Genomic DNA, 15,377 nt, shown 5'->3' on the forward strand with positions numbered 1-15,377 from the left:
GTACTGTATTAAGGAAAAAATAGCTAGCATTACTTTATTATCTAAATATCAACTATCCTGCCGTTCACTCCTGTTTGTCTTTTTAAATTGGGCTTGGAGGTCAATTTACTTTCAATTCAATGAATTGAAAAGGTTAAGTGCAGTTCATTGGTAGATGGTAAGGCATTCATTTTGAATTGCGTCCTTAGTAACTGGATACAAGGACTTCTATTGAAAAGGAGCGTTTTCAATTTTCACATTTTGATGAGGATCCATTTGCTGAATGAGTTGAATTGAAAGTGAATGGACCCCAAACCATTCTCGGTGTGTTTGCTTTTAATTCTTTGATATTTCACCTAAAACTAACCAAACTGTCCAACATTTGCTAATAATAAACAACAATAATCACAGTGTTTCCACATCGTACAGCGATGTGTGAGTATAACAGGTCCATCGACAGAACACCTTTTTGTTTTTGTTTCTTTTTAAATAGAATAATAATCATAAACAACAATAATGATGATAATGTACATTTCAACCGTTTCAAACCAACCATTGAAACCAACCTAATGCTGACACTAAGATAAAGAGCTGAGGCATTAGTCTGTGAATCTATAGGTTAAATGGCTGCTACACGTCCCAACAATGTGTGTGTGTGTGTGTGTGTGTGTGTGTGTGTGTGTGTGAAGTACAGAGTCTGTGTATGTATTTACAAGAACAGAGTCTGCTCATGAGTGTGTATGCAAGTCTGTATATGTATATGAATGTTTTTGTGTTCACAACCACTGAGTTAGTTTGTTTGTGTGTTTGTGTGTGTGCATGCCAGAGAGCAAGCTGGGGGCAGCAAGCAAAACAAACCCAACAAAACAAAACAAAACCAAAACAAATAAAACAACATAATGGAATCATCATAGCTGACATTCTAAAAATAAACAACAGAGACACAGACTGTACAGGGACTCTGATATTATTCTGATAACAAGGCCACTTTTTCACGCTGAGTTCTCAAGCTCTCATGTTGGGGCTTTTTCTAAAAGGTTTCTGCTGTTATTGCATCACATGGCAACAGAGAGGTGGAGCGAGGGATGGAGGGAGAGAGAGAGGGATATATAGAGGGATGGTAAAGAGGTGTTTGGTATCCAGAGGGATCTGTCACACCCATGCAGCACACTATCAAGAGCGCACACAGCCAGTATGTTCCTTAATACTGAAGTAAACAGAGCAACAGGACACAGACAAGGTGTAATTCTCTGTAATAACATACAAATACTCTCAATTTCCATCCCTCCTTCCCTCTTCATCTCCTGTCTTTCCTCCATCTCCCTCCGTCCATGTTGGATGGTCTGTCAGAGTGAGGGGAGGATGGAGTGAATGTGACACAGAAGAAAACAGAGGAGTAGTCGTCACGTTTCCTCTCAAGCCGACTCGTCACAGCCCTGCCAAGCCCTGGACGATGCATACTCTAAACCTCGGGGTCGCGGTCAGCTCACCTCCATTTGACTCAAAATGTAAACGTACATTTTGCACATTCAAACTCGCAATGTGCATTCAATTCGTTGTGCTTAGAATGGATTTAAGAAACTTTTTTTAATGGTGAAACATTTCCACTTTTGGAATACTGAAGAAAAGCCACTTCCTGAACTGACGGAACTGAAAGTAAATTAACGCTCTTCTAGACATCTCTTCTTTTCTGCTCTCACTTGAAAACAAAGCTATTTTTCTGCCACCATTTGCATCCCTCCTAGTAAGCATTTGGTTTTAGTTGCATTGGGGATACAAAATGAGGCGATTTGCTAGCACAAACACTGCCACTGTTTTCTTTGATTTCAGAGTAATACAACCTCTCAAGCATTGGTGTGGGTAATGTGTAGCGTTTCAAGTTGAAACTGAGCTCAACTCTAAGCAAGAAAACCCGGATGTGACGGCTGCCTATGCTCCCCTCTGAGGCCTCGAGCTGTGTGTCCACCGGTGTCCTCTCTTTAGACTGCCGATTTCTTTTTCTCATTCAATTCAATGGAAAAGACGCACTGTTGCACATTCCCGACAGCGCTGAGAGCTTAGTATGTTTTTAGTGCTCAGAGTGAGTCAAAATATTTGAATGCTGCTGTGCTTCAAATAGATTGCCAAATAGATTCATTCAATGGCCACAACCAGCGCTTCTCACAAGCATCTGTAGCATTGCTAGCTAAAGAAGAGGTGCTTGGTGGACACAGGGGCTACAGGATGTTTTCTACAGGCTGGCCACTATACTCTTTCACTTCAACTTGATGTAACATCTCCCATCTACCACCATCTGGCAATGGTGACTGTGTGTTCTTCCAACTAAGGATCTGTTTCATTCAATTTAGAGCATGAAATGGAACAAGTGTGACCAAGCCATAGGAGCCTTTACACAACACCTCACACACATACAGTCATTAATACCAATCCCAAACCCTGTCAAAACCTCTTTGGCCTTGTAACATTGCACTCATGAGTCTTTTCCTTTGTCCTTGAGCGTTGGCTGGCTGTGACGAGCCCACAGTCAAACACAGCAGCAAGGGAGAGTGTGTGAACGCACATATGTGTGTGAGGGTGGGGTAATCCTCCCAGCTTCTCACACACACACATGGATGGAAGCGGAGGTGAGATGCATCACACACACACTGTGGAGATGGCCGTGTTTCAGAATCCTGACTTTTCTCTCCTGATTTCTTCTTTTTTCCTCTCCTCTTCTTTTCTCTTTGCACTTCTCGAACAGGTCAGCTTCTGTCATCTAACACTCCCACGGCCCTCCTCTCCTCTCCTCTTAGTTCTTCCATCCTCTCCAGCCCGTTACACTCCACACCAGTCCTGTCGGGCCGTGATTCAAACCAGCCCCGGTTCCCAGCCCTACGTGGTCCTCAGGTTGGGCCCTCCTGGGTTGCTGACCGACTTCTGCAGAGCGCTGGCCAGGTGGAAAGCCTGGAGCGGCCCTTGCCCCGAAATCTGGCCCTGTCCGCCGGCCACCGCGGGGGGGTAGGGGCCCAGGGGCTGGGAGGTGCTGACCAGGAGCGGTCCGGGCTGCGTGGGGCCCTGGTGGGGGGCGGACAGGCCGTGCGCCGGGCCGGACCACTGTGCGCTGTAGGCTGCGGTGGGGGGGTAGGGGATGAACTGGGGCGGCGGGGGCTGGGGAGGGGTGGAGGAGGCAGGCGGGTGGCACAGGGAGCCCTTGCGGACGGCCAGAGAGGTAGCAGTGGCGGGGTTGGTGGGGAGGTGGGCGGAGCCTCCCATGCTGCTGGGACACAACTGGCTGGGAGCCGAGTACTTCCTGCCCAGATTGGCTGACTGGATCACCTGGAGGGGTGAGAGGGTATTTTGGGTCAGGAGAGAGAGAGAGGATTCATTGATATGGTGATAACCATAGCTGTTCATTTTATTAGTATCCAGCAAATCACTTTTTTTACTTTTACTTTGTTTTACTTATGTTTCTACTTCATCTGATAGCTAACACCTTCTCTCATCAGTAGATAATGCAAGGTTTCTGCTGGAGACTGATACTACACCTAACAAAGTCATGTGTGTGGATGTGTGTGTGTGGTGTGTGTTTAGTCTAACCTCGTAGCTGTGTCCCTGTGTTGGGGCCTGCTGCAGCTGTTTGGCACTCCTCTTACCCTGAAAAAAATTAATTTTTAGTTTAATTTACTTACCAGCAAATACATTTATTAAACATAATAATAAATCACATAATCACATTCAAAAATAAAGTTTATTATTATTATTACATGACAAAATTTTTCTAAACATTAAGGATCGAAAAAAAAGAAAGGTTTGGGGTCCTCAATCAATCTAAGGATAAGGATAATGTGCTAAAAGTAACACATTGTTAGCAACTGCGTTCTGTGCTACTGTCTTGTCTGTGATGTTGCCCAAAAATTACAAAAGCTTTTGCCACACACACAACAAACAAGCCAACGAGTCGATTGTGATCAACAACAGCCAATGTTTCAATGGTTGTAGAAATGAATGGAGTTCCAGCAACAAGCCTCTGGAGTTACTGGTGGGGTAAATGCACAGTAAGAGTGGAGCCAAAAGGATATAGGACCTGGTTGAGGTTTGTGGCATCTCAGGCTAGGTTTGTTAACCAGCCACCAATTGGAGGTAAGTTTCTCTTCCTTTCTCTGTCTTCTTGGCTGGTGAGCTGATGAATCATTGTAATCCACAAGCCACTGTGGCAGGAAAGTTTCCTGTCCTGGAGACAACCTTTGCAATCAAAAAAGTTCAGCAAACCTGTGAGAGGTTCATGGCGTCTCTGGCCCAGTTGTCCACCAGTTTGTGGAGGTCATCAGTGAAGGTTCCTTTCCTCTGGTGGGGTGCTGACATGCTTTGGGGCAGAGACTGGGAACCCCCCTGGTTCTGACCTAAACCACCGCTCACTGCATTGGTGCTATTGGTCCCTGTGGAAAGAAAGAGTGAGAGAGAGGGAGAGAGAGAGAGTGAGTGAGAGAGAGAGAGAGAGAGGGGGGACCATAGATAGAGAGGGAGACAGAATGAGAGGGTGGCAGAAAGAGGGAGAGAAGGAAGGAGAGGGGAAACAAAGACAATTTAGAGTTTGATACAGTGAGAAAATGAAATGGATTTTATCTGAATGAATGGGAATGCACTTCCTGTCTTGGCCATCAAATGGTGACAGAGGTTGGTCAGGACTGGGCCAGAGGTTTAGGGCAGGTAGCTTTGCCACAGCAGTCTCAGAACTAGAGTTCTTAGTTGTGCTGAGGCAGATTACCATGATAAACCAGGAAGTGTCCACTCTGTCCCTTTGCATTGGAACATGGTCTGAATGCTACAGTATTACACCACAGATGGAAATATACTAATTCACATGATATTTATCTACTCCTCTGTAGTGGGAGCAAAGTTATATCTACATACTATGATACACAAGCAACATTTTGACACAAAGTACATGGGCAATTTTGCCTATATTTACGACAAGCACTGCTTTTAAAATTATACCATTGTTTCTTATAGAATATTATGCTACCCATGGTAATTTTGTCCCAGTTGCCAATTTCCATTCCTGCTGAAGGCAGCACTGTTGATTTGCAGTGTGTCAAACAGCTGCCCATGTGCCAGTGCCTTAGGGTGGTGACACACTGGTAATCTCTTGCTAGACAGGCAACATGCCCAGCAACATACTCCTACAAGATGCTCCTATGTGACTGAAGCAATGCTGAGCCAGCTCCTGGAGTGCTGCTGTTGACCAGAGTTGCCCTGTGTACCACTGATCTTAGGGCTGCAGTTCATTCTTTGACCATCAGATGGCTCTCATGCTCTATTACAGCAGGTAGATTGCTCTTCCACAAGCCTCAGCAACATGCCATCATCTCATCAAGGCAATTTCACTGCAGGTAGGATTAAGATGGCAGCTGGCTCAGAGTCAGACATCACATACAGAGAAAATCAGCCTTACATCAGATTAATCTGGGTGCCTGCCTGTGCTTAAATAGCCTACAGCCTCTGTTTGACATTTAGCACAACAGAGTGAGTGAACATCAAGTTCCATAATCATACCATGTTCAAATACTGTACTTTTTCATGTTAGTACCCGTCTATGAAGACAACAGGAAACTAATTCAGTACAAGCTGAGATGTGAAGTATGGAAGATTTTAAAATACTGCACTCACTGTGTTGGTGCAGAAACTGACACGAACCCTCAGAGCTAGTGGTTCCCCTTGTGTGTCTTTCACAAACACACTGTTTTATCATGTCATTTAGGCCAGTAAAAGTAAATTATTTTATAAGATTTGCAGTAGTAGGCGACTCTACAAAATATTGCATTCTAATTATTCAAATATTAATAAAATCCAGAATATAATTACAATGCAAGGAGTTGATGCATTTCCTTTGCAGACAAAATCAAATCCAAAGCCAAGATGAAAATAATTTGTTTGGATATGAGCTATTTCTATGATGTATTAGATTAGATTTTACATGAGAAAAAACATAATATGCAGAGATTAGCCACTCTAAACTAAGCATATGCTTGACAAAAACTGCCATGTCATGCTAACTAAAATGGAGGAAAGTAAGAATGAAGAGGCGCTGAGTCATGACTGTCTGCAGCAGCATGGAATTCTGGGGAATGTAGTCCAGACCACAAGCCATGACGAGGGAGGAGAGGAAAGGGAGGGGGCAGATGCAGCTTCCAGAGTGTTCGGGTATGTTTGTGAGTGTGTGAGTGTGTGAGTGTGTGCGTGTGTGTGTGTGTGTGTGCACCTGCACGTGCATGCATGTCGGAAGTTTCAATTCAGTCATTTCAGTGCTAAAATAACTCTTACTTTCCATTTGTCACTTGATTTCAATGAGGAATTTCCCTCTATGATAATATCCTGCAGGACCCTTGTATCTCTAAAAAGTTTCAAGAACCGAGAAAACCGTGTTTTCTATGCATTTTCAACAAATTAAAATGCACTGGTTTTGCTTGGTCCCATTGTCATGAAAAAATGAAGATACAATGTTCCTGTAGGATACTTATAATTTTCAGTTTATGAAATAACTGAATTGAGCTGACCCCTAATCTGGCAGGGGGTCAAATTTAAAATATAATGGGGATCAGAGAGCAGGAAGCAGCGTGGGGGAGAAAGTGCAAGGATGGAGGAGGGGATGGATGGAGGGAGGAAAGGCCAAAAAGAGAGATAGTTACTACAGAGCTGGTTGCAGGGGCAGACTTTTTTCACCATCTTCCCTGTGCGGCCGGAAGACAACGATTGGAGGATTGGGAGAGAGTCAGAGTTAAACCCCGCCCACAACACCCGTCAATCAAACACAATGCATTCTATTAGGACTATTAGAACTTGATGTAATCAACAAACAACGCTTTGGGTTGGGTTTCCCAAATAACATCCTCAAATTGAGATCAACATTTCCCCATTGGTCTATAATGGACCCTGAAGCTTGATGTCAGTACCTGTCACACAGTGCAAACTGATTAAAACGCTGGACAGCACGGTTACAAATAGAGATGCATGCATGTATGTATGTGCATCTTTTAAATGTATAAATTAAATGTACAATTGTGGTAAGCTGCTTTTTGCAGTGTCTTTTCATACATCATCTGTACGCTACACTGTGAGGAAGGCTGACCGAAGATGTCGAGTCACAAGACAGCAACTGAGTATGGATGCTCTTTTTGAAAAGGCCATGATATGTTGGCAACTTTCTGAGGTAGAGCAGACGGGCAATATCACCTTAAGCAGGGTTGGCTGGGAATTAATACATACAAATCAATGTGGATAACCGTTTAAGGACCAAAAGTGTAAGGAAAAACTGAAGGGTTTTATACCACAACGTGTAACATCCGTTCTAGAAAAAGACTGCTAAGTGAAATTCATTCATCAATACTTCAAGGCCACAGATGAGTCGATCCTAAACACAAGTATTTTGTAAGCAAAGGTCTTAAGATAATCCATGTTTAACAGTAAACCATATTGAGCTTTGCTTTAATGCCAACAATGATTTTGGACTATACTTTTTCAAATGGTGGATATCTTTCATATCTATCATTTAGGAACGAAGCTCTTTAAACACTGTTGGTCATAACTGCTGATAAACTTGCCCTTCTACACTGCCACAAAATGTTGCCCGTGTATCATGGCTTTAGGATGCTTTTGGGTAACCAACCCCTGGTTCTGAGGTGATTCTGAATCCTCTCTACAGCTCACTGGTCCGTTCCAGAACTGGGTCCAAAACAGGATTCAAACAGCAATCACACATTGTGTTTTAAACTGAAGATCTTTACAGTATCATGGATTTAGTGTTAATATTGTGTCACTTTACTTCCTCAGCTGCCTGTTTAACATGTTGTGAATCTCTCACTTAAAATCACTTGGTGTAATCTCATCCTAAGACCCAGGTCTGCCTCTCTCCCCTCCTGGCTACTGTGGCAGGGGGAGGGGTGAGGGAAAGAGGATGTGAGGGAGAGAGGGAGTTGAGGATAGGGAGTGAGGGAAGGAGGGAAGGAAGGAAGGAAGGGAGAGAAGTAAGGGTTTGAGCTGCAGAGGGTTCAGAAGCATTCATAAACAACCCTTCATCAAGGACAAAACAGTTTGCTAACACTACATATTATGATTATCTTCATATGACAGCACAGAAATTACAACGTACATAGTAACAGTATTTAAACAGAACTGTATTAAGCAACTGAATCATCATCATTAAAAATAAAACCAATTTCCTATTAAAAAACAACTTCATGACAGAAATCTCAAGTCATCAGGTCTGCACTTGTCTTTCCTTGTTAGTCTGCTTTTTCTCAAAGAGACAAAGATTAGGATTGGAAGCAGCCAGGACTTGAAATGAACACTAATGAACACACGCATACAAAACTTTTGTCATCTGTCCCTAGCTCTTACTTCTTTACCTAGCACTTCTCTATCCTACATGATCTGTCTAGAGAGAGAATATTGATTAAACCCATTTTCTGGGTGCTGTTTCTTTCACCCTTGCATTCCTTGCTATTTGTTGCTTACTGTGTCGGTTATCTGGGAACTGAAGTTTATTCTACTGTTGCCCTCACTGTAAGTTGCTCTTGATAACAGCATCAGCTAAACGCCTACAATATAAATGTAAATATAAAATGTAGCCACCAGCAAAACCGCTGCATATTTTGGCTGCGGTTGGTAAGTGTCAATCCTACCAGCCGCTATGGCAGGGAGTCAACTTGTGTTCACTCAGTCGTTTCTAGTCTTAACTGCTCTCATGGCTAAGAAATAGAATTGACTGGTGAAATTCTGTATCCTCTCACCACTGTGGCTGGTTGATGAAAAAAAGTTAGTTTCATGCCATGGAAGCAACGTTATTGAATGGCCATTTGGCTGGAACACTTAAGATGGCTTCCAGAAAGCTGATTATGTTGTAATGGCAAAGGCATTACAATTTTTCAGCTTTCTGAGCCTCATGCACTGTCCACACAGGAAACAATGTGAAAACACTGTGAAAACATGAAGCTTTCCTTGATAACATGACCAGAATCCTACAGCAGCCATTTAAGGTGCACATGACACACCAGGCTGTCCTTTCTATCCATTATAATTCTATTATTAGAAATGTGTTTTTGACGATGATATTTAATGCAGCCTGCAGGGCACGAGGTTGACACTGGATGTGAAGTTAGCGGATGTCTCATTTGCTGAGGAAGACTATGTCGAAAGAAAGAAAGAAAGAAAGAAAGAAAGAAAGAAAGAAAAATTGAAAAGAAACACAACTAAAGAGAAAGTAAGAGATAAATACAGAGAGAAAGACAGGAAGAGAAAGTGAGGACGGAGAGCTTGAAAGGAAGTGATGATGACGACTGTAGGAAGCTCTGGAATGTGAGGAAGATGATCTTTATCATTCTAGTTACTGTATGAACTAATCAATCAGAATGGGATAGTCAATAGCATAGTCAATAGCATACTACTGACTATGCTAGTACTGGGAGAGTGAGCTTAATATATTCTTTTTTTGCTGATGCCTTGTGTGCATGAATTCCACATTAAAAAAACGTAAGTAAATTAAAATAAAAAACAGCCAATCAACGTCTGATTTCAACTTCTACAGTCAGATCTACAGTAGTATTAGGACAGGGAGTAAATCCTATCTAATGATGTCTTAACTTCAGTGTTATATGAATTTAGTATTACACTAAAGTAGAGGGCAAAAAATGACTCTCTGGCTGTCTTTACTGGCTGCAAGTTTAAACCACATTAAAAGAACCCTGCAAACATACACAACTTCAGCTCAATGCCCCAGTAACTGCACTACTGACTACATACTGTTATGAAGAAATGTCTGCAGGTATGAAACAAAGCATCTGAATGATGTATATCGTCTGTGTCCTGTAGTAAACTCATATCTCTCATTTTACCCTTTGTCTTCTGTCCCTAAAAGCAGTCATCGTCTCCCACATGCACAATGAGGATGTATGGAAGGTTAACTAATACCAATTAACATTAACACCAATCAGCAGCTGAATATTGATAAATTTGGGCTGTGGCTGGTAACCAACAATAATTTAGAGGCCTTGTTCTATTCTAGAAATCTTGTTTGGTTGGTAAAATGGCCACTATGGCCGGTGGATAAAATTATTTTTTTCTGTCCTGAATATTGACAACACTTTGGCTTCAATGGATCATTTTTCTCTCAATAAATTAATTTTCAATGAGAAGTGGACATGTGGCCAGATTTGGCTGATTCAAATCCCTGGACTAACTTTTGGAAATCTGGGCGGTAAAGTGAACAAGTAATGCTCCAATCCTCAGCAACTACTGTCTACAGCAAGGTACTTCACCCCCGACTGTTGCAGTGGAGCTGCCCAGTGTCCACCATTAGAAGACTGTGGTTGTACTGGACAGCTCCCAGACGTGAAAGAGTGTAAGTGTAAGAACATGCTCAGCGAATTCTCCCTGGATGAATAAAGCTATTCCTACAAATTCCTGAAAATCTGACTTTTTGGAGACACAAGATTTCTGCAGGACACTGGTGATATCAGAAGCAGAGGATCTTTCTCCACCAAAGAAGAAGACCCACGGGAAGACAAGATGATACCGTGACTTGACGGATATAGGAAGAAAAAATGAGAACAAAAGTAAGTAAGGAAGACAGGTAAAAGAGAAGAGCAAAGAAATAAAGCGTTACACACAAAGAGCCAAGCAGGGCGTACTCAGAAAGCGCGTCCTCCTGCCGCCAGGCTTGAAGGCCAAACGCTCCGAACCCCAGCTGAACTTTACACAGCCTGAAGAGAGGGAGGAGGGAGAGAGAGAGAGGGAGGGGGGCAGGAGAGAGGGATGAAGAGGTAGAGAAACGGAAAGAGAGAGAGGGGGGGACAGAAATAAGGAGAGAGGGGGAAGGAGAAAAAAGGAGGGAGCAAGAGTGGGAGAGAAAGAGGAGGGGGGTAGAGAAATTTTGAGAGGAGAAGAGGGAATGAGAGGAGAAGGAGAGCAAGGAGACAGAGGGAAGAGAAAGAGCAAAACAGGGAAATGTAAGGAAAGAGAGAAAGAGACAGAGAAACCAAGGGATAGAAAGAGTGACGGAGAAAGAAGAAGAGGGAAAGACAGTGATGGAGAGGGAGGGAAAGAGACACAGGTAAAGGAATACACAGGAAGAATGTAACAGTCAGTTAGCCATCACACCGCTTAACATAGAGAGAGACAGAGAGAGAAACAGAGAAAGATAGAAAGAGAGGTGAGGAGTGTGTTGCTGTGAGGGAGTGAAGGTAAACCCACTGCATGCATTTGTCTTTGTCTGCATGCATGTGTGTGTGTTGTACAGAGGAAAGTGTTGTATTTACCGTTGGGTGTACAGAGCTTGAAAAGGAAGATGAGCGGTCTAAGCTCAAGGTTGAACATCGGTCGGACATTGTATTCATGAATTGATCTGTTCTTTAGGTATTTTTTGTGGTGGGGTAGCTACAGTCTGGGACTCGCAGAGCCAAGCCTACCTGGGGTGGGAGCGCACAGGCTGGGCACGGACAGCGCCGCCTCGCTGGTGTAGGCCGAACACAGGTTGTCGCTGGAGGGCGAGGGTTTCAGGGGCTGGAGCAGAGAGCTGCTGCCCGAATCGGCTAACCCTCCTGGGGTTAACAGAGCCAGCTGGCCGGGGTAGATGGTGGGGACGCTCTGGGCGGATAAAGTGCTGCCTGGAGATGGCACAAGGCAGAGGCAAGAGAGGACAGGACAGGAAAGACAAACCACAAAGAGGACGGACACACACACACAAAGAGAACAGACAGATACACACCCAACCACCCAAACACACACACAGACCCACATACCCACACACAGAGAAGACAGACAGGGAAAGCCGTCAGAAATCTTCAAGCTCCAAGCCTGCTCGAGCGTAAACCCACATGCATGTATAACCAAGCAGATGAACACACACACACACATATATGTGCACATGCATGCACAACACAGACACGGTTTAACGTTAGGGTAAATGTTTGATACTTTGACCAACCTGGCTGTAGTGGACTCATTTTAGGATTACATGCTTAGGGTAAGTATTTTGTACTGTGACCTACATGGCTGTGGTGAGTTACTGTTTAGACATACAGGGTTAGGGTTTGTGTGAATGTTTGGAACTAGAGCCTACCTGGCTGTAATGGACTCTTGCTGCCGTGTGTGGAGCTGGTTCTGGAGGATTTGGAGGATTTGCTCTTGGTGGGTCGTCTCCTCCTGCCAGCCAAGGCGACTACTGGAGGGAGAACTACAGCCGGAGGAACCTGCACACAGACAAAAGGCTCAGTGGTTCCCGTACAGATACTGAACTAGGATCTGATCATTTCTGATCAAAACTGAAACATACTGTACATAGTGTGCAAATAACATGTTAAAGATACAATGTATATGTCATGATATAATATTGTATTCTTAGGAAGAGTATAATCATCTTCTTAAACTGAATAAAGCCTCAGTTTTGATGTTTCTATGTGGAAATCCTTGACATCGGCCACATGCTGTTCCAGTTACCTTTCCCAGCCTGGTGAAGAGACAGTCAATCTCCTCTTTCTGACGGCAGTGGAGGGCCTGGATCTCACGCATGTGCCTGGTGGAGGAAAGAAAGAGAAAGATGGGATGAAAAAAAAGAGGAATGAAATATGGAAAGACAAAATGAAAAAAAAAAGACAAATAATAAAGGAGGGAAGAGAGGAAGAAAGAAAAAGAAAAGCAAAAGATTGAAGGAGAGAGAAGAGCCTACTTTTCTCAGAAACACTGAACATCCCTCTTCAAGGAGAGGAGAAAAAGAAGAGGCGAAGAGCTAGAAAGTGGAAGAGGAGGAGGAGGAGTAGTGAAGGAAAGTGGGTGGTTAACCTCATTTTTGAAGAACAGGAGAGGTGAAGAAGGAGAAGAGGAGTAAGTAGAAAATGAGAGCAGAACCTATTTTTCTCTTAGGCAGTTGACCTCCTTTAAGGAGTGGAAAAAGAGAAAGAGGAGGATAGGAGAGGGAAAAAGAAGAGGAAACAGAGCAGAGCCTACCTTTCTAGAGACGCTTAACCTTACTGAAAGAGAAAAGAGGGAGAAGAGGAGAGGGAGAAGAAAGCGAAGAAAGGAGAACAGAACCTATTTTTCTCCAAGGCAGTTAACCTTATTAAAGGAGAAGTGAGGGAGAGGAGAAGAAAAAGTAGAGAGGAGAGCAGAACCTAATTTTCTCTGGGGTGGATGGGAGAGAAGAAGAACAGGAGGAGGAATATGGAAAAAATAAGAGCAGAACCTATTTTTTACACCAACCCTGAGGCTGGGTGGGGAGATTCTTTCTTCATCTCCCTGCTGAAGGAGTAGAAGGGAAATGAGAAGGAGAAGGAGGAGGAGGAGGAGGAGGAGAAGGAGAAGGAAGGGGACTTACTTTTCTCTGAGGCGGTTGACTTCCCTTTTGAAGTCCTCATCCTCGAACTCGGAGTCGTTGTCACTGCTGACGTAGGAGTTGTTGAAGGAGTTGTTGTTGAGACTCGGCAGAGAGGCTTTATGAGTGGAGTCTGGACTCACGATGGACTCGGGCCCACTGGGTCCGTTAGCAGCCTGGGCAGCGGGTGCTGGGCTCTGCCCAGCCTCGGAGCTCTGCTCCTGGGCACGACTGACTGAGAATCTCCCCACTCTGGCCTCAGGGTTGGTGGTGACCTGGAATAAAAGAACAAATTATTGGATGAATTAATGGGTGGATAGAATGAGTGACAAAGGAAGGGGGCAGGAAGGGAGGGAGGAAGGGGGGGAAGGAAAGGTGGAGGAAGGGACAAAAAAGAGAAGTGAGGGATGGGGCAGGAAGGAAGGGAGGAAAGAGAGAAGGGAGAGAAGGATGGGAAGGAAGGACATAAATGAAAGGGTGAATATATGAACAAATGGATGAATAAATATATGAAAATACATGCATTATAATTACAAATAACAGAAACAGTTAGCTCTTACAGTATCTGCGTAACAACGCAGGTTCAGATGTTCTGGATTTGGTTTCACATTCATTGTACAGAGTACAGAGCCAAAACATCAAATCCAGATCCAGTCTTAATATTGTCATTCACATCATTTTGTCAACAAAGGTCTTCAGATATTTACTGTCCTTACTAAAAGCAACACAATTTGGTTAAATATTGATAGAACAAAATTATTTAAGAGTAGGTCACTTTTTACCAAATTGTGAATCTCTCAATTTGGAACAAATGTAATACTTTTGGAGCTCACTGCAACTTTACAGATAAACATGATATAAGCTATTCAATGGGTGTATTTTAAGTTTGGGTAGTCCGAGCGGGAATGAAACCCCTATCTGGCTGTTAGTGCTATGATCTACCTGTTAAACTACAGGAGCGGAAACAGGAAATACCTGAAAGCGTCCGATGGTAGTGGTGGGCTTGGGGGAGGGGCAGGGAGAGGTGTAAGGGGAGGGGTGGTGGGACCCCCCCAGAGTTCTTTGGGAGAGAGGACAGGGGGGTCCATCCACCACGTCTCCACCTCCTTCTCCTCCCCCTCTCAGAGGAGACAAGGAGGCCTTGTGCAGCGTGTTCTCCGGGCTGGAGAGACTGGAGGAGGAGGAGGAGGAGGAAGAGGACGAGGAGGAGGAGGAGGTGGAGGAGGATTCAGTGCAGGCGGGGCGGTGGACAGCAGGCTCATCAGCAGCCAAGGAGACCTAATCAGAGGGAGGGGTGGAGGGAGACAGCAGAAGGTGAAGGGGAGAAAAGGGAATGAGAGATAAACATTTTACTTGGCTGTTGCCATTGAACTGTTTAACAGAATTCCCAACGTAGCCCGGATGTAAATTCCATGACTTTTACATGACTTTCCATAACCGTCGGACAACATACATGACCTAAAATTGTATTCCTTCCTTTTTATACAATTCTCTAACTTTCCCTGTCTGGAATGCACTTCTCAAACTTCCATGACATTCCAAATGCAAACAAACAAATGCAAATTCATGTGAAAAAGTGTAAATATCACGAACTGACTGTGAAAACTTCTTGAACTTTTTCAGCCTGGGACGCAGTGAGAAATTGTGTATGTTTTATAGTGTGTATGTTTTATAGTGTGAAGAAAAAGCTGACTTTTACCTGAAATCTCCCCAGTTTGATTCCACCTGGAGGAGGAGAGGTCACTGTTTCCTCCTCTAGAGAGAAGGGAACTGAAAGACAGATGGTAGATACATTAGACAGACAGACAGACAGACAGACAGACAGACAGACAGACAGACAGATAGATAGATAGATAGATAGATAGATAGATAGATAGATAGATAGATAGATAGATAGATAGACAGATAGACAGATAGATAGATAGATAGATAGATAGATAGATAGATAGATAGATAGATTCATACTTGGTTGTCCTCCTGAAGGCATGCCAGTGTGAGAGGCCTGGGGATAAAATGGAGAGAGGAAAAAATAGGTTAGCAGGGCTGTCACAGTCTCAAT

The 15,377-nt window shown here is 43.7% G+C and overlaps 1 protein-coding gene across 2 annotated transcripts in view; it reads right to left on the reverse strand.

Annotated features, from left to right (window-relative positions):
- Positions 1–305: 305 nt before the first annotated feature.
- Positions 306–15,377, reverse strand: part of wnk1b (WNK lysine deficient protein kinase 1b) — a 117,569-nt gene continuing 102,497 nt past the window's right edge. Inside the window, exons 25-34 of one of the 2 annotated variants that reach the window (XM_078281858.1) lie at positions 15,284–15,320; positions 15,018–15,088; positions 14,294–14,596; positions 13,322–13,593; positions 12,448–12,523; positions 12,071–12,200; positions 11,418–11,615; positions 4,228–4,394; positions 3,556–3,612; positions 306–3,294 (exon numbers count right to left, since the gene is read on the reverse strand). In XM_078281858.1, the coding sequence (XP_078137984.1) occupies positions 2,851–3,294; positions 3,556–3,612; positions 4,228–4,394; positions 11,418–11,615; positions 12,071–12,200; positions 12,448–12,523; positions 13,322–13,593; positions 14,294–14,596; positions 15,018–15,088; positions 15,284–15,320 (1,755 nt within the window). In that variant the 3' untranslated portion in view covers positions 306–2,850. Of the gene's footprint in view, positions 3,295–3,555; positions 3,613–4,227; positions 4,395–11,417; positions 11,616–11,659; positions 11,806–12,070; positions 12,201–12,447; positions 12,524–13,321; positions 13,594–14,293; positions 14,597–15,017; positions 15,089–15,283; positions 15,321–15,377 lie in introns of those variants that run through there. The other variant, XM_078281859.1, reaches the window with a different exon arrangement.

This window comes from Centroberyx gerrardi, chromosome 24 (assembly GCF_048128805.1).
Source record: "Centroberyx gerrardi isolate f3 chromosome 24, fCenGer3.hap1.cur.20231027, whole genome shotgun sequence".
Taxonomy (NCBI): Eukaryota; Metazoa; Chordata; class Actinopteri; order Beryciformes; family Berycidae; genus Centroberyx; species Centroberyx gerrardi.